The 21,901-nt window shown below is 42.2% G+C and overlaps 1 protein-coding gene across 11 annotated transcripts in view; it reads left to right on the top strand.

The window, feature by feature from the left end:
* Positions 1–21,901, top strand: part of ptprsa (protein tyrosine phosphatase receptor type Sa) — a 236,639-nt gene that overhangs the window by 80,983 nt on the left and 133,755 nt on the right. For 10 of the 11 annotated variants that reach the window (XM_085132277.1, XM_085132276.1, XM_085132280.1 and 7 more), the window contains one exon: positions 19,594–19,817. In XM_085132277.1, coding sequence (XP_084988403.1) covers positions 19,724–19,817 — 94 coding nt within the window. In that variant the 5' untranslated portion in view covers positions 19,594–19,723. Of the gene's footprint in view, positions 1–8,156; positions 8,182–19,593; positions 19,818–21,901 lie in introns of all 11 variants that reach the window. The other variant, XM_085132278.1, reaches the window with a different exon arrangement.

The raw sequence follows: 21,901 nt of genomic DNA, 5'->3' as shown, positions 1-21,901 counted from the left end.
TTTCAGTCCTATTGCCACAAGTAAAAACACTTAGCTGTGCAGTCTGCTTTTACAAACATTTGTAAATGAATGGGCTCTTTACTGATTTTGAGTGTTGTACTGCATCACCAAAATACCCCCGCTGCAGCAAGTCAGTTTGTGAAATCTCTTCAATCGACTGTAAGTGGTAAGCATTGTGGAAGCATTTCGAAACCACTACATGTTGAGTTACAGAACAGAGGTGGTGAGTGCTGAGGTGCATAATGTGTAAAAATCACCAACACACTGGTGACTCAGTAACTGCAGAGCTCCAAACCTTGTCTGGCATTAATATCAGCACCAAAACAGCACCGGGAGCTTCATGTCATGAGTTTCCATGGCTGAGCAGCTCCTGTAGGTATATTATACAAGTGGCACAGTACTTTTGTCCATATAGGCTTTTGTTTAGCTCTTATTTCTTAAAGTTTTGTTTGTTTGTTTTTTAAGATATGAGGGCAAGCTGGGCCAAATGCCCCTTATGAAGTCAGAGTAAACTATTAAAAGGTGTTGTTTTCCTTATTCGCTGAAACCGATTGAACGTCCTCTTAATGTTATGCTGAGTGATATTCATTTAAATATTGAATACCTGTGAGCTATAGTAGGCCAGCTTTGTAGTAGCGTCCTCATCTACTTGCGTGTAAATGTCAAAACAAGATAAATCTCAATTTTAAGTCTTTTGGACAAACATATTGACTTCCTGCCTGCAGGAGTGAAAATCTTTCCAGGGAAATGGCAGTGTACTTCAGTATCAAAATATGGCAGTCAATTTGTTTTTCAGCTTTTGCGCTGTTAACTGTTGGCTTGTCAATATAAAGGTGCAGCCTGTGGGCATTGGCCAGAAGCTTGCGGTGATTATTAAAGGATTGCTATGTGACGCAGAGCTATAATACCAAGAACAGAGCTATTCCCTAAACGTTAAGAACAGGGGGCTCAGATGATTCTGTGTGTGGCTGCTAATGTGCATGTTTGTATGTGTACGGTACTTTGTATTCATGTGTGTTTGTCTTTTTGTGCATGTGCGTGACACTTGTGCTCAGTAGCTCTTTGTATCAGTATACATCGGGCTTTGTGTGCATGAGCCAGTGCATGTGTGTGCCCTTTTATCGTCACCCTCTTAGAGCCTCTCTCCCACACACACTCATTAAAATGTCATCCTAAGCAGGGTCATCTATTCTGTCTCTGGAATGCAGTAGGCTGGGAGGGAGAGCGCAGGAGCCATATTGAGTTTCTGGAGAAACTGGACTGTGAGGTTACAGAGCGTTGTGTACATTTTTCTCTGCATGTCCAAGTGTATTTGTGGTCCTTTTTGACAGGGCAGTTTAAGTTTTCAATCACAGTTTAAATGTTGTCATATTTTTGTAGTAAAGTATGTTTTACTGTTCTTTCCTACTGCCCATGTAGATAGAGTATGAGGCCCATCGTTGGGGACTAGTTCTCAGTGGGTGATGGACTCAGTTAGGACTGCCTGATTCTGTTCACAGTTTTTGTGGATAGAATTTCTAGGTACAGCCAAGGAGTTGAGAGTGTCTCGGGGTCTCATCTCTGCTGTTTACGTTTGGTGTGGCTCTGTTAGCTTAATCTAGCACAAGCCTCCACTTCTGCTGATGCAGTTCTTCAACTGGAGTTTGAGGTGGATTGCTTGAGAATTAGCACCTCCAAGTCTGAGGCCATGGTTCTTAGTCAGAAAAACAGTGACGTGCCTGGATTGGAAATAAGTTTTTGCCCAACATGGAGGAGCTCAAGTACCTCGTGGCCTTCTTCAAGAGTGAGCGAAGGAGAGAGACAAGAGATCGACAGATGGATTGGTGAAGTGGCTATAATAATGAGAATCCTGTACAGTTTCTCATGGGGACGAGACCTGAGTGTGAAAGCGAAGTAGATTTATTGGTTGATCTACGTTTTAACCTTCACCTATGATCACGAGCTGTGAGCGGTGACTCAGAGAACGGCATTGAGTAACAAGCAGTAGAAATGAGCTTCCTCCAAATGATATCTGGTTCATCAGTTTGGAGCGGCTCACAGGAGAGCCGGTACTCCTCCACATTGAAAGGAGCCAAGTGAATGTTTCGGGCATGTCCGACTGGGAGGAGGCTGTGGGGTAGACCCAGGACATATTTGAGAGATTATTGATCTGGGAATGTCTGTGCCTGTGGCTGGAGAGAGGGTCTCTGCTTGGACTTCTACCCCCACGACCCAAGCCCAGATCAGCCTCAGACGGATAGACATAGGTCACACTTTCAATCTGTGGAATCAGGTCGTGTTACCATCTTGGTGATTTGTGGCTAGATTTAGTGACTTCCTGTACCCTTTAGCCTTTAGTGCAGCTGTTTTTGTTTGTTTGTTTGGTTTATTCTTCCCCACAAGCACATCTCTCTCTGCATTTACCCTGCTCACTGTTTTCTTTCAGTTAACTGGTAATTTTGTCTGATTACACTGCAGTTATACAAATGAATGGTTTTAAATCACGAGACCACACATGTCCACATGAATAACACAGAACACGGCTATTAGCACAGGGCTAACATAGCCATGGGTGTTTGTCTTTGCAAAACAGCCTCATAGTAGATTCTATAAATTTATTATCGAATAGCGCTGAAACCAAAGCAGATACAAAGTACCTAAAAGTAGGTATGGCCACTGCAGCATTTCCAGCACGCACAGAAAATCATTATGTTAAGATTAGTATGGGAAATTCACATCACACCTGTCACTGGCTCCCCACTTCTTTCCCTTCTCCCTCCTATTTCCTTCAAACCCCTCCATTTCCACGGTAAACAGACAGATGAATAATTTAATCACGATCGATTAGTTTGTTTCGGGCTCAAATGTCAGGGTGTCATTTGATCACTTCCCACTCCTCCACCCCCCAACCCCACAAATCTCCCCGCCTCCTTATTACTCCGCTGGGCCAAACAACAGGCTTTCCTCTCTTTTAATTACAAGGAGGATGCCTCCCTGTCACTGAAACGTGTTTATTCAAAGGACTGCTGTTTGATCTTAGCTGATCTAATTGTTTCAAATGCTCGCTGTCTCAGTGTGGGAGTCTTTGTTCTTGTGATGTGGATTTTACTCTAAATTTTAAACGCGCAGTCGTGCTCACTAAGCCCAGGAAGATGCAGCCGCACGTGTATGCGTGCGTCAGTCTCGGCCCCAGCGGTCCTGACATTACCTTGTGACGACCAGTCACCGTGTTGCGATTTTTCTTCTCTTCCTTTACTCATGGAGGAGTGAAAGTTAGGCAGGCAGGGGGTGGACCGAGGGAAAAGGGTAAAACAAACAAGAGAAAAAAATCGGCAGCCGAGTGATGTTGAGATGAGAGACAGAGGAGAGAGATGGATGAGGGTGGAAAGCAGCGGGGGAAGTTTGTAAAAACTAAAGAAAACAAGTGATCGTCAAAGGAATTAAGGGAAGGCATGCAGAGCGGGGAAGGAGCCTGGGTGAAGGCATTTATAGAAAACTGGAAAAAAACAAAAACATGAAAACGTAAAATCAAAAAGCCTGAGGTGGACTCGCTGCTTTGTGAGATCAAACAAAGCAACTTGTTTGTGCGGAAAATCAAGAACATTACCACCCGTGCCTGATTAAAGTATGAATATAATTTATTTAAAATGTCACATGATTGGTTGCATTCCCAGTTGCTTTGTGGCAGAGTGCCTCTGCTGTTTACATCCAAATCTGTATTCACACACTTTTAAGCTGGAGTTTGGGCTAATCAGTGTTTTTTTTTTTTAACACTCCCACATTGAGGAGTTAAAAAAAAGAGTGAGAGAGAGAATTTCTGGTGGAAAAAAGTTTCCAGAAGAAGATAAAAATGGTGTTTTTAAACGCACAATGACATTAGGCTTAGATCAAAATATCAGCAATCGCCATTGTTGATTCCTGAGGTCATCACCCATTGGCAAAAACCCTTCTGCAAGGAGATTCTCCACATAAATGAGCCCTGCCAGGGACTTTTAGTGATTGAACTACCTCTGACTTGCACATTCTTTCCATATCTTTGTTTTTCTTTTCTTCATTCAGGAGGGGATATAAATATTTGTAGCTTGAAAGAGAAAATTGGCAAACCTGTGCTTCGGCTCAGTGGATTTTGTTCAGCGTGCTGTAACGGTGTTTTTCTCCCAAAGTTGAGAAATTTGTAGGGTTTTTTTGTGTGCGTACGATAGTCTCCGTGCTATATGTCATGGATAATGAGGGTAAAAAGGGGCAGCTGGTTCACCTCTTCGTAGCAGCCAGCTGCACCGTAGCTCTACTGTAGCCTGCCCCTCACACATACGCACCCATACAGTAGCTCTGGTGGAAAATGCTTGGGAATTACTGTTGTTGCTCTGGGTTCATTCATGAGTGGACCTGGCTACGAGCGTACTGCAATACCCAGGTGACCGAGGCAGCCTTGCGGGACCTTGTTAGTGACAAATACACACACAGCCACACAGAGAGAGGCGCCACATCCTCGGTTTACTCCTGCAGCCAATACCCTAGGCGTAAATCGTTGAAAAAGCATTCTGTTGCTAAATGAAAATTGTTCTGTGTATTTGTAACTTAGTAGCTGTAATTTTAAGTGCCTTCAGAATTTTTTTTTTTTTTTAGTTTATCAAGCAAATGTGCTGCAGTGAGCTGGGGCCAAGCCAGGTGGCTTTGCCTCTTCGACTCTCCATCCTCTCATTTTGTTGTCATCGCCTTTAATTTACCTCAGAGGCTTTCTTGCCGTCATGCCAGCAAACGGAGCGTCAAAATTAAGTCTGGAAGTCCAATGGAAGACGTGCTTTTTGTATATGTATGCAAGGATGTACAGACATTTTTGCATGGTGGTGTTCACACGCACACGCATGCAGACAGCACACACTTAAAATACACAGGGATGGCTTGACCAGATGGAACTGCCTGCTTCTTGCTGAGCGAGCTTGACGACCGTTGAGCAGCTTGAGGTGCACCGAAGTGTCGGGCCACGAACACAGACCGATCTATAGTCGCATATAATGAGCACATACATATAGTATCCATGCAGATACGTCTCATACACTCACATTTCTGTAGTCTTGTCACACACATGTGAAATCACACATTGACAATCGTAGTCACGCAAACTCAGGCACTCACATAGACAAAAAGGACAGACGCATTCAAACTGAAGCGCTATTGCATCAGACAAGACCTTCAATCAAGCCCTGTGTTTTGTATTCTCAATAGCTAGAGTGTCACTTGTATTAATGGCTGATTAGCTTCCTCTCTGCGTAACGCCCGTGTATATTGACAGCCTTTTTTTTTTTTCTCCCACTGTCCCTCTCTTCATTTTCACCTATTCTCCCTTTGTTCCCTCCCTTCTCTTGCTCCGTTCCTCCCTTGCTACGAATCGTGACTCTCCAGTCAGCCTGTTCCCTTAGCTGTGATTAGGGGCTTTGGATTTCAGCCTGCATGTATTTCAAGGCCCGGAGGCGTTTAGGGGAGGGAAGAAAAAAAATGGCCGTCGTTTTCTGTCCAATAAAGGAAGACGAGTGAGGGTGATCCAAATATGCAAAGTGAGCAAGTGAACGAGTTGTACACAACTCTTATGATGAACAACCGAAACAAAAGAAATATAAAAAGCATGGGGGGGAAAATGGGCCTCCTGGTTGAGTGAGAGCCAGCACTCTGCCTGGCGCCAAGAAGATGAGCAGCTTGGTGCCTGGCATGGATGTCAACATTTTATGCTCTTTCTCAATTTTTGTTCACTCTGTTACTCTTCAAATGACTAATTGCAATGGTGTGTGTCTGAATGAAGCTCAGATTTCCTCATTATTATTTTTTTTACTTCTGCCTCGTTGACATTTTGATTTTGTGTTGCTGATATACTCTTAGAAGTCTGCTGTCACGTTTCTGTCATGCACCTCGTAACTGTTGTGTGTTTCTGACTCGCTTGAAGGAAAAGGGTATATGCTAAAGAAGTTTAAGCACATTTAACTCCATATCCTTTTCCTCACATACAAGTTCTTGAATAATCAGGGCCCGGCTCACAGTACCATATCGCCCCAATAGACTACTTCTCTCTCAGAATGCAGGCTTACTTGTGTTTCCTAAGATATTTAAAAGTAGAATGGGAGGCTGAGCCTACAGCTTTCAGGCCCTGTTCTGTGGACCCAGCTCCCAGTTTGGATTAAAGAGAGAGACATCCTTGCTACTTTTGAGATTAGGCCTAAAGCTTTCCTTTTTGACAAAGCTTACAGTTAGGGCTAGACCACACACTCTCCCTTAGTTATGCTGCAATAGGCTTAAGCTGCAGGTGGCTTCCCTTCCTTTTAAAAGGGAGTTTTTCCTTCCCACTGTTGCCAAGTGCTTTCTCAGAGGGTCATCTGATTGTTGGGGGTTTCTTTCTATTATTATATGGCCTTAGCTTCCCTTTACCTTGAGATGACGATTGTTGCGATTTGGGGATTTATAAATAACATTAAAATGAATTGAATAACATTTATACATCATTTTATGTTTAGAAAGATGTAACAGTCTAAAAATGGTCTAATTCTACCTAATCTATTAAATGCTGAACATAATCATGCCTACCGTTCTAAATAATGTTACATAGACAAGAAGTCACCACACTTAATGAGCGTTCTTTGTTCCTTTTATTCAACAACTATCTTTAATATTGTCATTTGGTAATTGAACTGACCAGTTGTGGTCACATTTAAAGCAGTGGGCACACTATAAATTGAAATTTTGTGAACCTGTGGTCTTACATGTGACCTTATAAAATGACTTTGAAACTTAAAAGGTACAATATTTGACTACAAAGAATGCTGCTCGGGGAGTGATGGTGACTCTTTGGCAAAGATGCACCACGGTTGTGCACATAGATATTGATCATTATTGATTGTTGGCTTTTCTTAGTCTTATAACTACTTTCTGATAACTCCTCAGGGGAGATTTTAACCCTGGAGAACCAATGGGGTCAGAGCCGACCCCATTGGTTTTCTAGGGAAACCATGGGGTCAAATTTGACCCCATGGTTTCTACAGGGTTAAGATGAGAACGTGAGCCGAGAAGACCTCACGTGAAAGACAAAGACTAACCCCTGCCAGACAAATGTGAAATATTGAAAATCTGTCTCAAGACTTGACTTGAGATTGGGACCAGGATTGACCCTGGTTATCGATGTAAATACTGTAATCCTTAACCAGGTTAGAGCAGAACACACTTTTATTTAGTTTAAGGCTTCTTTCATTCTAGTTGTCTCTACCCACTCTTGATAACCAAACTGATGACCAACTTTGCAGTCAGAGCTCTGCTAAAGATGCGTCCCTATTGAAAGTCCCCCTGTCTTTGAAGCTGACTGGTGGTCGCTTGCAGACATGTCAGGCTCTGGTTGCCTAGGTAACATACTGCCATATTTACTACCAAGTTATATGTTAATCAACAGTCTCCTCCTTGCCTGCATCTTGGGTTCCAATTTTGAGTTACCAGCAGCTTTTTTTGGCCATAGTTGCTTGAAGTTGTCCTTTTGGTTTTTGGTCACCGCATTACCTCTGGTATGAACACAGCTTAACTTTCCTCTCTCACTTCTCTTTTCCAGTAATCTAACTCTGTGTATGCATTAGCCATTTTTTTTATTGCATGAACTCTGGACATGCAGTAATATTGCAAAGAAATAACAGGAATAGACTCCCTATAAGCTCTTTTAGTCATTCTGCCTCTAGTATGGACCCACCAGAATAACGTGATGATGTTATGATTTTACGATATCACTTACGAGTGCCTTGATTCTGAGCATGGCAAAAAAGTTGGACATTGGTTACGTTATGCCAATCTTAAACAGTTTGAGTTGAGCCTTTTCTGCTAGTTTTTATTTCTTCCCTGAAAACAGGCCTGAAAGATTCCTGGGCTGTTTTAAACGCCAACAGATTCCTTGCAGTAGAAAACTGCCAATGTTCTCCATGTCACTGGGGCTGGCTCCAAAGCCTGTCTGGGACCAGTGTGATACAACCATCTACCTCCAGTAAGCCCCCATCAGAGACCCCCATATCCTCCCACTTGTGTGTTTGATTGTGTTTAAAGTGCAGGGGGTGTGTCTTCGCTCTCACTGGCGTGTTCTGCCCTTATGTTGTCATTCTCTATGCAAAACAGCTTTCAGTATTTCTTTTGTCTGCCTTCTTCTTTGTCTTTTCCAGACCCAGTAATTGTACGTATGGGTCGGTAAGTCTATCACATTGCTTTTAAGTCATAGCAGAACAGTAGAGCTTTCCGTCCTTTTGCTGTTTTTTGTCTCAGTCTTTCCGTCTCCTTCAAAACTCCGAGCAGTGTGACACAGCGCAATACACAGCATGGGTGTGCAAAGTGGGAAAATGACAAACGCACACACACCGAGAGAATAAAAGACAGCAAGACAGAGAGAAAGCGGTCTTGTTTATGCATTAGTTGCAGGACTTAAAAGGCCCACCACCCCACCCACTCTACCATCACTTAAAATCAGCGTGGATACTGCAGGCAGGAAAACAAACAAGCCCAGCAACAACCCCCACCCACACGATTTCTGCCGGGGTGTTGCTGTTTTGAATATTGCAGAATAAATTTAGTCTTGTTTTTTGCCATCTTCTAAAAATATATTTTATTTGCATGCCATAGCTTGGTCTGACTCACAAAAGTATGTAGTATACAAAAACTTGAGGTTATCCTTCACACACACAAAAACAGAGCTAAATCAGGCAGGGATGGATGCCTTGCTAACCGTTCCCTGCTGTGAAGGAATGTATGGTGTTATAAAGGAGTATTTAAAGATGTTTACCAGCTGTCTGACCTCCCACCTTTGACCCCCACACACCAGCAACACCACCACCACCCCCAACCTTTACTCCCACGGCACCCACGGTGCCCTCGGCGCGCTGAAATTCGCTCTTAAGTCAAAGGCGCATGACGTGCTGTGGCACTGTGGGGGTTTAATAGTATGGTGGTGCTGAAGCGTCATTTGTCGGAGTGAAAGGGTCAGAGGGTAGACACATGCTCAGAGGAGTGATGGCTTGTAGAAAGACGGTGCGCATGAGTGATTGTGTAAGTGAGAGAACCAGTGTACATATACACCTCTGAGAGGCAACATGTTACTACTGTGTGGCCCTCCTATTAGGTACTATATATATATATATATATATATATATATAAATATATATAAATGTGTGTGTGTATGTGTGTGTGTGTGTGCGAGCATGTCACTTTCTTGGAGGCTCCATTGTGCTATCAGAGCTGCCTTTCTTCTGTTGTTTGCCCACGTGCATGCCCGTCGTCCACAATAATCCTCTGTCTGCCACACAAGCAAACTCTTTATTCCAGCGGTTTGTAGGAAAGTAAGACAAATTCACAATTGACTCTCTGTTTCAGTAGGTTATTTTGGAGGAATACATTAATATGGATCATGCTGCATTATTACCACAAATTACTGGATAAATGAATGTCACATGAGGTGGCTTGAGCCTCAGTTTTTGGCTAAAAGACACGCCATCTCACGCTGGGCTTTCTGATGGTTATCTAGGAACACATGGGGATTTTTCGAGGGAATAAAATAGTTGGCAGTTAAGTTGGCATTTAATCACTCAATATGTAAGTCTTCTTTGCAGCTAGTTGTTGAAAACTTACATTGCCTGAATTGGCAAGTTACTCCTTGAATAACTTTTTTCTTGTTAAAATACATTGTAGACAGAAAATTTAGGAGGTGTTAATTTTATAACCCTTATTTGAATTGAAATTGGATCGTTTACTTTTACGTTTTCACGTTCTTTGTAGAGTAAGTGTGCAATTTTTCCCTTCTTTTTGTCTTTGGTTATTTGTAGCATTTGAATTCCCAAGTCTAAGCATCACATTTGTTCCTTTCTGTTTCTCAGATCTTTTTTAAAGTGACTGTAAAAAAACAGTTGTCTGTACCGCTATAGTGGGAACGCTGGTGGTACGACTGTGACGGGTGCACAAACAGGCAGAGAGGCAGAGAGTGGGTCAGCCTTGCCATCTGTTTCGGGTCTCTGCAGTGCAGTAGATTGACAGGGATACAGACTCTCTGGTAACACACAGCCCGCTCCACACAGTGTTGCACAACGCTAATTGCTATGATACCATGTTTATTGTCTTTCTTGTATATTTGAAACATATAATCAGATCCAGTGTCGTTTAAACCAAACAAACCCAAAAGACAGTCATTTTGCACATTAGCACAGAGCAGTTGCTGCTGCTTCAGTCAGGCAGAGGATGTTGGTCATCTTCTATTTTTTTGAGAACTGAGAGGGAGGTTTCAAAAACAGTGTTACGCTTACTTTGGCCATAAGAAAGTGGAGAAAAGTTGCCAAATCAATTCAGAATAACATGCCAGGGTTTGGTTTTATTTGACACAGAGAGACTCCTAACTGCTAGTACCTAGTGCTTGTAAGGAGTCCTTGACTTTACGTGTTAACGAATCGGGTACACGTTTGTGTCCGTTTCAATGAGAGATTTGCACTGATCAGTATCACAAGGGAATTTAAATTGCCAAAGCTTCTAGCTTTGAGCTTGTAGGCTAGAACTTGGTTAGGACCAATTAGTGTCATGTGAGAAACTTCTGACCATAAGGTTACTGCTACAAGCATGGTTTAGGTGAGATGACATGTTTAAAATGTCATTACTTGCTACACAGCAAGAGATTCGCTTTTCATGCATTGCCTTGTCAACAAAAATAGGTTGTTGTAAGCAGACAGTCAAGGCTTTCGTTGCCTAGATAAAACTCTAACCTCTCTCTTTCATAATCCTTTTAATTGTTGGCCTCAAAGTGGAGAAAAGTATTACTCGAGATCCTGATCCTCTTTGCAGTAGTTACGTTGCTTGTCATCTCTTGAAGTTACTGAAAGTCTTTGACTTTCTGTCATCTCTGGTCACAATATCTGTGCCAGTTACTTTCTATGTGGACTGGCCTAACTAGCTAGCTGTCTACACTGGCGTATTTTTTCTTTGCATTTAATGGCAGCTTACCTGGTTGATATAGTTTTAGTTTTTTTTTAATTTGCCTAGACCTTGCCAATGAGTTTCCAAGTGCAACTTCCCAGATGGGACTGCGCAACAAACCATTTGGCTAGTCACGTTCAGTCTGATCCCCCAAAGTCTGAACTACATGCCATGAGAGGATAGTCAAATGCCTTTGCTGTTGCCATCACTGTTGTCTGACTGTTCACTGTGGAAATGAAGAAAATGTAGTAGAAGCTTGTTACAGATGGTGTAACAAGCAGTGAAAATGTAAAAAGAAAAGAAAAAGAAAAAAACAATTAAAAAGTCCAATTTAGTGTTTTTGTTTTTTTGTTGGTTTTTTTTGGGGGGAGGGGGTTAATAAAACTTAAATCCGAGCAGTGGCTTCAATGGGACTTCCTGAAGTACGCTTAATGATGTCCAGTGTTGTGTGTTATACTTTCCTCTCTAAATTGTTGTGGGAATGTGAATTTCTCGTGGCGATGCATTTTCATGTTCAGTCCTTTTTGTCATTAATCAGATAATGGCAGAGAAGTGCAAATTAAAATGCACCTTCCCTAATGACACGCACACAAAATAAGTTTAATCCTAATTCTTGCTCCCCCAGTGAGGTTATTAAATACTGTTTAGCCTGCTGATGGGCTTTGGCCCAGTTTCTGAAATTACCAGGATTAACTTAATTTTCAATTAAATGCTTAAAAAAAGAGGCTGAAAAGATGACCACAGTGGCTGAAGGGTTTTTTTTTTTTAAACTAAATGACTTTGTTCCATTTTTATATGTCTCTGTATTAGTGTATCTTTGTATATTAATACACAAATCTATCCCATCTCTTTTTTCCACATGTGAGAAGTACAGAATTCATTAAAAAGCTGTCAGGACAAAAGGAGCCTCAGATATGAACCCCAAAGAGCACCCCTGTTTTATAAGTAACTGATCAGTGCACATGAAAATCATATTTTTTGAAACTTGAAGTTGCGAGACCACATAATGGACCCAATTTGCTGCAGATGGATGCTGCTGGAAAAGAGGCCGATTTATGTTTATAGACAAAGAAATGAATTGAAAAGAGTCAAAGGAATGATTATCAGGTTCCGAAATACTGTATCATCCTACTTGCACAAGTTAGTTAGGATGTTTATTAGATGATCAGTGCCATGCAGTAACGTTTTTAGATTTCTGTTATGTGAAGCAGAAAAAGAAGGCTAACTTGGCCATGACAGTTTTGTTTCTTTTCTAATCTGTCATGTTGAATTTGTAGAGCAGTGAAACTGCGATGCAAATGGAATGGCACACTCGTTTCGGAAACGGATGAAGAAGTATAGAAAAATAGATTGCATGTCTTAAATTTCAACTTTTCGCAGCGAGGAGCCAAGGATGGCGCCAATTTAGCTCGGTTGTGAATTTTATTAACGTGCCAGTAGCCATTTTGTTGTGTAGGTGTGACAGTTTTTCAAATGGTATATGTCTCATTTTGGAAATGAAACTTCTCAAACCACACAGCAAATGTTACACAGTAAGCCCTGCCAATTGCAGAGAAGAATCTTTCTAAACACCCTGGACTGCCAGTCTTTCCCTCCTCTGCCTCCTACTTGATCACTTAGAATAATCTCATTCACCCCCCCTCAACCCGCATCCCATTTCCAGAATGAATATGAAGCGTGCTTCCCGAGCTGTCCCAGCCGCCCTTCAGAAACTTCTCTCCCTCTCCTGTGGCAATTTCTAAAGGGCATTCAAGCTGCTGGCTAGTTGGTGTGATGCTTGTCTGAATCTGTGGGCAGCAGGCCAAAAACTGATGTCACTTCTCCAGCCCCTCCTTCCCCCACCTCTTCTCCCACCACAGACACTCCTGAACAACCGGCTCTTTATATAAAGAACTGCTGCACCTCCTTTCTCCAACATAAAATTGTGATTTCTACTCTGTCCTATAATTAAATACCTCTATTTTACTTTTTATACTGTTTAGTTATACCTTTTCGTCCTACCAGGGTTATCCCAGACACTGCCACCTGTAAATTTAGGCCTTCGTCATCGCTGGCTGCCAGGGCGACAGACGAGGAGAGGCAGACAAAAGTGTACATGTGTGTGAATTTCATGTGCCAACTTGTAATGTCACAGTATGGCGAGGTTACATAGGTGACAGATAATGTGTCACCCCTCGGTGGCAAACAAAACGGCTGTGCAATAAAGTCTGGGTTTCAGTGGTCAGCTTGGTGCCCAAGCCTCCCAGCTGCCAATCCGTTCGTCTCGACTGCACAGGCCCGGTGCTTACTGCTGTGCACTCAACCTCAACAGAGGTGGATTTCAGCTAAAAGCCTCACAGCCCTGGGTGTTTATTGGAAGGACAGCAGTGGCTCATAATGTTCAGAGTAAACCCATTTCCTGCTGATCGAACTCAGAGCAACGCTGCGAGAAAAACAAATAGTTGAAGATTCAGTGGGCTTGTGGTCATTTGGACTCAAATCTTTTTGTAAATCTGCACTTCCTTTTAGAAGAACTTAGACCCGACAGCGAATGTTGGGGTGTGAAGGTTGTCCAAACACCAGTAAGACAAATTTACAAAACGCTGAGCTTTAAAAACTGTACATAATGTCTTAGAGTGCTTTTTCAAAAGGGGAAGTTACCTTCTAATACCGGGAATATACAGTTAAAGTTATTTTTAGTGTAGCATTGCAGAAAAATCTATTTTAGCAGGCAAACTGTGGCTCAAATGGCATCTCCCAAAGATCCCAAAGAAAGGTTATGGTGCTCTCAGGGGGACAGCAGATGGCCGACACAAGGTGTCTCTGAAGTGTCAAGCATCATTTGTGGAACTGGGAGACTGGGAACAGTTAAGGGCAAAGGCTCATGGGAAAGCTACTCCATGGAGAGGTTGCCAGGGGAGCGTGTTCTACAGTCCCTTAATGAGGTCAAGGCAGTGCAGTTCTCCCTACCTATGCAAACAGTCTTCACTTTGGGCAAAAATTGTGCTCATTCATCACTGTAACGATATAATATGCTGTGGATAAATGTCAGCGGAGGTTGTTTTCAGGCTGTTCCCGGGATGCTCTGGTGTCGCTGGGCAGCGAAGATTTGTGGAAACTGGCAACTTTAGAACCGCTCATAAACTGGGAACGTGTCTCTAATGTATCTGATTACATCTCTGTCATTTCTACTGGCTCGGATTCCTGCTCCGAATGTATAAGACATGTAGGGCTATCACATTTGTTTTCAGATTTCTGTTTGCCTTTTGCATTTAATGGAAATGCCAACACTGTCTTGCATCTCTAATATGCTTTCCTTATGTGAGCATTTCTTGTTCCACCGGGGCTTCTTTACATGTGCTGAATGACAGGTATACCATTTTTTCCAAATTTCTTTGACATTGATCTCTCTGCACGGAGCGGATGGCAACGAAAGAGTGAGGCTGGGAGGTAGATACACACTGGGGCATTTACATAATAGTCCTGCAGTTCCATGCAAATTCATGTGATTTCCTACCAAACATCTGCAATGCAAGCATAGTTTAGTATGCATGAGTTCAAGGGGGAAGGGAAGCAAAGAGAGGAAATGAGGGATTGGAGGGGAATGGGCAGGAAAAATAAAACAGAGACGCTGTAGAAGATTGGAACGATGACTTGTCTGATCAGGAAATATTTAGAAGACAAACACACCTTTCTTCACACCCTCATCTCAGATTTGCCCTTAATATGCATGAAATTCTGATGCAGAAAACTAATAAGATACAGGGGATGAGTACGTGTCTGTGTGTGTGTGTAGCTGGTTGGTGGTGTTCCTTACCAGTGACACATGGAATCAATACAGTTAGGACTTCAGCGTGGTAAAAAACAGATGGTCTCTATAGACTTGTTTTATAGCTCAGGCCTGGGCGAGTGTCTTGTGTGGCTGTGCTTCTTACAGAGACAGACATATAGAGTAACTCACAGAAGGAAGAACTATATGGGCATTCATACTTAAATCATTCCACAAACACGTGCAACGAAACAGCAGAATATGCAGATCTTAGTTGGATTAAATAAAGTCCTTCGGGCTTGCAAACATAGTGTCACTCATACAATGCTCAATCGCATTCATACACAAGTACAGGCTCCCGATCAGCTGAATGTCCAGCGTCTCGCATCCTTGTGTTGTTGCTCCTCTATAAGGTGTGAATCGATGAAAAGCAGTAAAGTGGCTGAAGTAAAAGCCTGTAACACGAGGCTGACGCATAAAAACTTCATCTAAGGTGAAAGACTGCAGAGAGAGAGAGACAGCAGCTTGAAGGCTAAGCATAAAGAGCAACTAGCACAGTTTGAGCATGAGCGTGATGGAAAAGGATTCTTTTTGCTGCTGTTGTTTCTGTTATCATCATCCTACGGGAGGGGCTGGCATCTGCCCTGTCGTGTTCATTTAAATCCAGCATTTCCTTCTTCTTTAACATATCTCCCTCAGTTGTTTTTTTTTAAATAGTTAAAAACTGACATATTAAAATTACTAGTAATTTGTTGCAGGAATTAGAAAAGCTTTGATCGCGCTTGTGTTGTAAACAGAAGACCTCGATGTTATGTCAGCGATGACTGAGTTAAATATATATGAATAGGCTGTTTTGCAGTAGATTGATCGTTGTCTTTGGACGGATGGTGAGCTGCCGGTGTTCTACAGCCTGGCAAAATTAGACAGGCGTTCTGGAAACCTGGCAATCTATGAAAAACTCACTCTTTCTAAAGCCCCCAGAATTACTTTTTGGAGTACAAACACTGAAAATATTATTCTTTTTGAGAGTCTAGACATCAAACACTCGGTTTTGATTGCGAAGCCCAACCAAACTGTGGTCTTTTTAACCGTGTGTCTGAAGTGAGCTTACTGTTCATCACATAAAAGGGATTATTAATGTGGTCCCTCAGGTTATAAGTAGTTTTTCTCAGTGTAAATGCAACTTCACATCTTCAGTGTGTGTGTGTGTGTATCTGTGTGTTTATTACAGTTACTATCTTTGTAACAGTACAGTGCATGAGTGGATAAAAACAGCTTGTATTGAAGTTGTGACTCTCGTGGTCTCCATATGCTTACATACCTGTAACTTTATTTTTTTTAAGGATTCATTTCTGCTTTTTGTTTATTTTTTTTTACTTTTTGCAGTGCAGTGTGGCTGTGTGCGTGTGTGCATATGCTCACTTTTTATATTAACTTGTCATACTCTCATTTCATGCTTATGGTGTGGATTCCCATCTTCCCTTCCCCTCAGCGCCTTTCTCAATCTTAGTAATCAAATGCATTAGTATCAATATTGCATGGGGAAACGAGCCGAATTTAAAGCTTGACCATGTCAAAGTGAGAGTCCCTAATAGCCAGTGACTGCCACCACTCAGTGGAAATTGTGCTGCCATTTTGGCTGTAATTACTGAAGCTTGGCTCTGGGTTAATATCTCGAGTGATGGGCAGTTTTCACATGGGATAAAAGTAGTAGCTTCAAAATATATTCATTGCCCATCAGTGGGAATAGCCCAAAGTAATGAATAGACTTTGTCTCTGTATGGGTTTTAATCAAAAAGTGTGCAGCACTTTTTAATTTAGTTTACTTCAAAGGGGATTTTCACTGATAAACGATACATGTGTGTCAGACAGTCTTGTGATACTCTACTCTCTGTTTGTGTCTTATCTACTTGCAAATACTTCGATACAATAGATTCCTTATTCAGTCGCTTTTTACATCTAGATTCACAGATCAACACATTTTAGAAATAAAAATTAGAATGAACATAAACAGTAACTACACTGGAGCACGCTAACTAACATTTGCTGTGTTACCTTCAGATTGTGGGTAAAGTTACAGATATTTGCCAGCTTGGAGTTAAAAACATGGTAAACATCAGTACAGGTGTATTTTGTGTGATTACCTGAGTAGTCTCTTGCACATTGACCACACTCCCATTTACAGGGCATGGGTCGTCACTCTTTGATGAGTATTAAAATGGTGTGAATTTTATGCTTTTTAGTCCCTACACATATGAACACCTTTGGGAGATATGAAGGAAATACCTTTTTCCTATCGCCCTGTTAGTTTACTAAGACATGCTAAAGTTCATTTCTGGTGGTGCATGCTAGCCCAAATATTTTACTTTGACTTTTTATCCCCTCTTTTTAGTCAACTTTCATCTTTCCATGCACACTTGTCTGTGTAATCTCTTCCATTTACTAAAACGAAGGCAGAATGAAGCACTATACCCAGCGTCCATGGTTAATCTCCAGCACCCGTATGGTCTTAGGCTATGTTTGGTGAGGCTGTTCAACAACAATAGCTGATGTAGTCGTGTTGTGAAGTTTATATGGCAACCGGAGGTGATGATAGTAAGCCATGTCCTAAAGGGAGACCCATAAATCACAAGTTAGGCATGTTGTGAACAGAGAGTTATTCCCTACAGATACACGAGATTCTCTCTGTCAACCCCAGTGTTTAAAGTCAGAACAATAAAGCCATCATTCATAACTTCTAGACTGTTTTTTTTTTACTCCCCCTCTATTCTCTCTGTTTATGTGTATTTTACTCGGTTCTTACCAATGACATCACTGGCCCTCCTGGCAAAGAAGAAGAAAAAAAAAGCGAGGACACATGTTGGTCGTGTGCGTGTAGTATTGTGTTGAAAGATGAGCTGAGCTTCTGAAAAACACCCACTCTTTCTTGGTATGGTGTCGCCACAAAAGGCCTATTGTTAATCGCGCCTTTTGTGTTTTCGTAAGTGTGCCTGCGCCACGTTTTTCTTACATATTTTCCACATTCTTGCTCATTACATATAGGGAGGACTGGGGGGTTTAGAGGTGAATAGATTTTGTGTTATATATGGATTTGGCTCTATGTGTTTGGGGCTTAATTTTCAGTGTGCCTGCAGCAGCGTGTGTCTGCTATGTGAGCCTGGTCCAGGAGTTGTGAAGGGTGGGGCACTCTTAAATGCCTGCTGTCTGGGGTGCTCGGTTACACTGCAATTAGCCCTGGTTTTCTGCCTCTCACAAGGCCACAGTCAAAAAATGGAGCCCAGCAAAACAGCTGCATTATATTAACCTTTTTAACTCTCCTGAGAATTTAACTGTTTGACATAGCTGACAAAAAATCGCAAACCTGTAGGTAGGGTTGGATAATTTCATTTTAATCTGTTTAAGTTGTTTATTTTAGTTTTTACTTATTCGTTTTATTTCATTGAATTAAGGTAATGGAAGCTTTTGTATCTCAGTCTTCTACTCCCAATAAAAGGTCACCGAGATAACTGAGACATGATACACTGAGGTTAAGCGATGAAGTGTAGTACGCGTTGAAGTGATGCATCCCTGAACTTCCATGATTGCTTGTGTGCCAGTGTGCTTTTGACCCTGAATCCATCTGAATGTTTTTTTAAGTATATTCGTTTCCCTTATTTGGCCTCTGTGGTTGAATAATAACTCTTTCATTAAAACCTGAGCTGTGCAGCAGGTAAAAATGCTTTTTTCAGGGACATTTAGAAAATTATTGTTCAAATATATCAAAGATCAACGTGTTGCCAAAAAACAAAACAAAAACAGTGATAAACTGTCGTCTACACAATTAGTTCAGTTGTACCCTTGTTAACCACCTACAGTGCAAGGTAGTTAATCTCCCTTCTAGTAAATCGCTGCCACCCCTTGTGTCACCTCAGCTAAGCAGAATCCCTGGAGCTTGGGGGAGTTCACCGTCTTGCACAAGGACACCAAAGCAGGGCAGATGCTGGCTGACACTTTGTCCTGTGATCTGGGTCCACTGAGAGCGCACGGTTTTGGGTTTTCATGTTCACAGCTTGATTGCTGAGACAGACAGAGCTTTGCGTTTAAGCGTCCTTGAGCATGACACTGAATATCTCTCTGTAAGTGGTAAAAGTATGTCAGCACATATTCATCACATTCATGTCGTGATTGCTCCTAGTTCTGTCTTTGTGTGTCTCTTTATGCATATCTTGTTAATTAAAGAGTATGTATTACCACTTGGTGGTGACTGTGCGCAGCACCAGCCATATCAATGAGAAGAGGAGTGCCTGTGTGGGTGGGTGGGAGTGTAGTGGGTGTCATCCTGGGTTCCTTGGTCTCTCTGTGCAGCTTGGGGGATTAATGGCAATTTGAGTAAAACAAAGAGACGATGCCTGGGATATCGTCAGGTGCCTGTATAATTACAAGGCGGTGAGATAAGCAAATAACGACAAGATCCGGCGATTAGGAGGCGAAGAAGAAAGAAAGCAGCGGCTGCCCTGCCCTGCTAATCTAGGGATGTGAGAAAACAGTGGTTGTGAGATCGGAATGTTAAAGGTTTGGGGATGTGGCGCGTTTACTCCCGGCTGTGCCACTGATAACCTGTTACCTTCTTCCATTTATGCGTTACCGCCAATGAGGGATTGTAGAAAGTGCAGCAGACTGTTGTGGCCTGTGTTCTTTTTGCTGTGGGCAAAACCACCATTGTGGAACTGGAGGTTTTATATGGAATTGTTGCAACAGTGAAATTGTTATGACACTTTAGTATCATAGTATATAAATGCTAAGAAGTATGATGATTAATGTACTGTGACCAAAATCTGATTGTTACAAAGTAATATAGGTAACAAGTGTTTTTGGGTTCATCACTTTTATTTATTCATATTTATTTCCTATTCTGTGTTTTGCAGAGCGTCAAGCTGTCCTGCTTGAAGACCCCACACGTCCTCGTGCAGTTGGGGCCTCGGCTCTCCGGCCAGGTCAAAGGTCACTCCGACCCTGCCCTCCCCCTCCCCCTCCCCCTTCCCTACCAGAGCCAAGATGGCCACCGGTGGTGCCCTGCGCATCTCCTTGCAAGTCCTGCTGCCTGTGATCACTCTGCTGCTATCACTGCTGCTCACCGGCTCCAACGCCAGTAAGTACCAAGAAACTGACAACTTCTCAATTTCGCTGCCTTTAACGGGTTCATCACTTATATCTGCAAACTTATTAAAAAGCGGAGTAATCACAAAAAAGGGGGGGAGGGAGGGACATTATATAAGCTTTGGTGAACCTTTTTTTTTACTTTGACCACTTGCTTTTGTTGCATTTTGCGACTGCACATTTGCATTTAAAGATTGCATGCTAATGACTGTTTACATCTTATCTAGGAGGGACTGCTTTAGAGTAGCCAGAGGAAAGAAAAAGCTTATTTGTAAAAGCAAAGACATATTCATTTAGCTGTAGCGGTAATCCTTTGGCCTGTGTTTTTGTGTCTATGCAAACGTGGACTAGGCAGTAAATTCCACTACTGGAATTACAGGGAACTTGTATGTTTACATCACTGGAGCCACGTGTAAAACACGGCTTATACAGACAGAGGTGTTGTTTAAGTGATACATGGACTTCTCCTTGTATATAGCCACATTAACCAATTCTAAAATTCATGTGCACACTCATGGATACACCAGGGTTAACTTGGGGTTCAGTGTCATGCCCAAGGATAGCTCTACGTGCAGACTGGAAGAGGCAGGGATCAAACCGCTGACTTTATAAACAACCCACCCAATATCTGCCAGAAAGTATGATGTTAGATAGCATTGTCAAGATAGAATAACTTGGCTAAGATGCTTCCTGTTTGGATAGGCTGTAAGTCATTGCGTGGGTATTCGATATTTGGATAATATCCAAATGCACTTAAATAATACACAATGCACTTATTTTCATATAAAAAGATTAATATCGCACAATAATTGCCTAATTTAGGCATTGTATTTGTCTGTATGCAGTGTCCTCCATAGTTAGTAACAGTCCTTAAAATGGGAAGTAACAGATTAGACACGTTATTTCACAGTCATTGCTGACTTTTGTTGTCTACCTTGAATAATTTAAGAGGAATATTGTATTTTCCACTCTGTTTGCTCCGCGTTTTCTTTTATCTCCAATTTGACATTCAATGAATTTGTTCTTAGTGGTTCATGATGACACGATTGCTTGATTTTCCTCATGTTCCAACAGAGGCGAACCTTTGATTGCACAGTGGTTTGACTGTCTGGTAACATAATTGGAGTGTCTTTCAGCTCAGCTGGCAAAAAATATCTAAAACTGCACTCCGACAGATGTCAAACAGATGTCTTTGTTCTCACTGACAGCGAGGCCGCAGACGAATGCGGAGCGAAAGTAAACGTCTTAGAGCCCCTGAACTTAATATGTGGCTCATTAGGATGTTCTTGTCTTCTGTCCACTCGCCGACTGTTTATTGCGACTCTGTTTCTCCCTCGCGCAGCCTCTGTTTGCTCGCCCTGGTTTAAATAACAATCAGTGCAATCTGCTTCATCTTTGATGGAGATTATCCCCCCCCCCCCCCCCCCCCGTACCCCACTGCCATCACCCACCCTCTCACTGTCTCAAAACAGTAGGGCTCTCTGCCCATCTTTGTCGATGCCGTCTGTAGATGAGATTGCTGTTTTTTTGTCAGACTTCCTCGCCCTGTCCTGTTGTTTCCCTCACATGCTTGTACTTTTGTTGTTGTTGTTGTTCTCCCTTTTTTGGGGTAAAAAAAGACACACACAGTCACACACAGGCACACATATGCATGCTGTCTTACTCCTTTTTCTCATCTCTTTTGGGGGCCGCACTATTATGCTTGGAAATATATGCACAAAAGCACAGGCTACCTTCCTCTCCTCCCTTTGAATGGCTTTCACCCCCACATTCATGGCCAGACACACACAGCCCAGTAGTGCAGTTGTCCAATTATTTTCACTCCCACTTGCCGGACTGAAAAGATGCCACCGTTTTGCAGAAAAGCCCAACTGAAAGCATGATGTCATCCCCACCTCTCACGTCCCTCCCCTCTCTCTCTGCATCTGTCTCTCTCTCTCTCTCTCTCTCCATCTCCCCTTGCCCTCCATTCCTTTTATTTACACTCATAAATCACGGTGAGAAGGAGACATTTTTAATCAAAAGAGAAAGAAATATGGCTCAATAAATCCTGTCACCCCAACCATAATAATGCTT

The sequence above is a fragment of the Neolamprologus multifasciatus genome, chromosome 15, assembly GCF_963576455.1.
Source record: "Neolamprologus multifasciatus chromosome 15, fNeoMul1.2, whole genome shotgun sequence".
In the NCBI taxonomy this organism is placed as follows: Eukaryota; Metazoa; Chordata; class Actinopteri; order Cichliformes; family Cichlidae; genus Neolamprologus; species Neolamprologus multifasciatus.
This window is presented reverse-complemented; position numbering and strand designations above follow the sequence as displayed.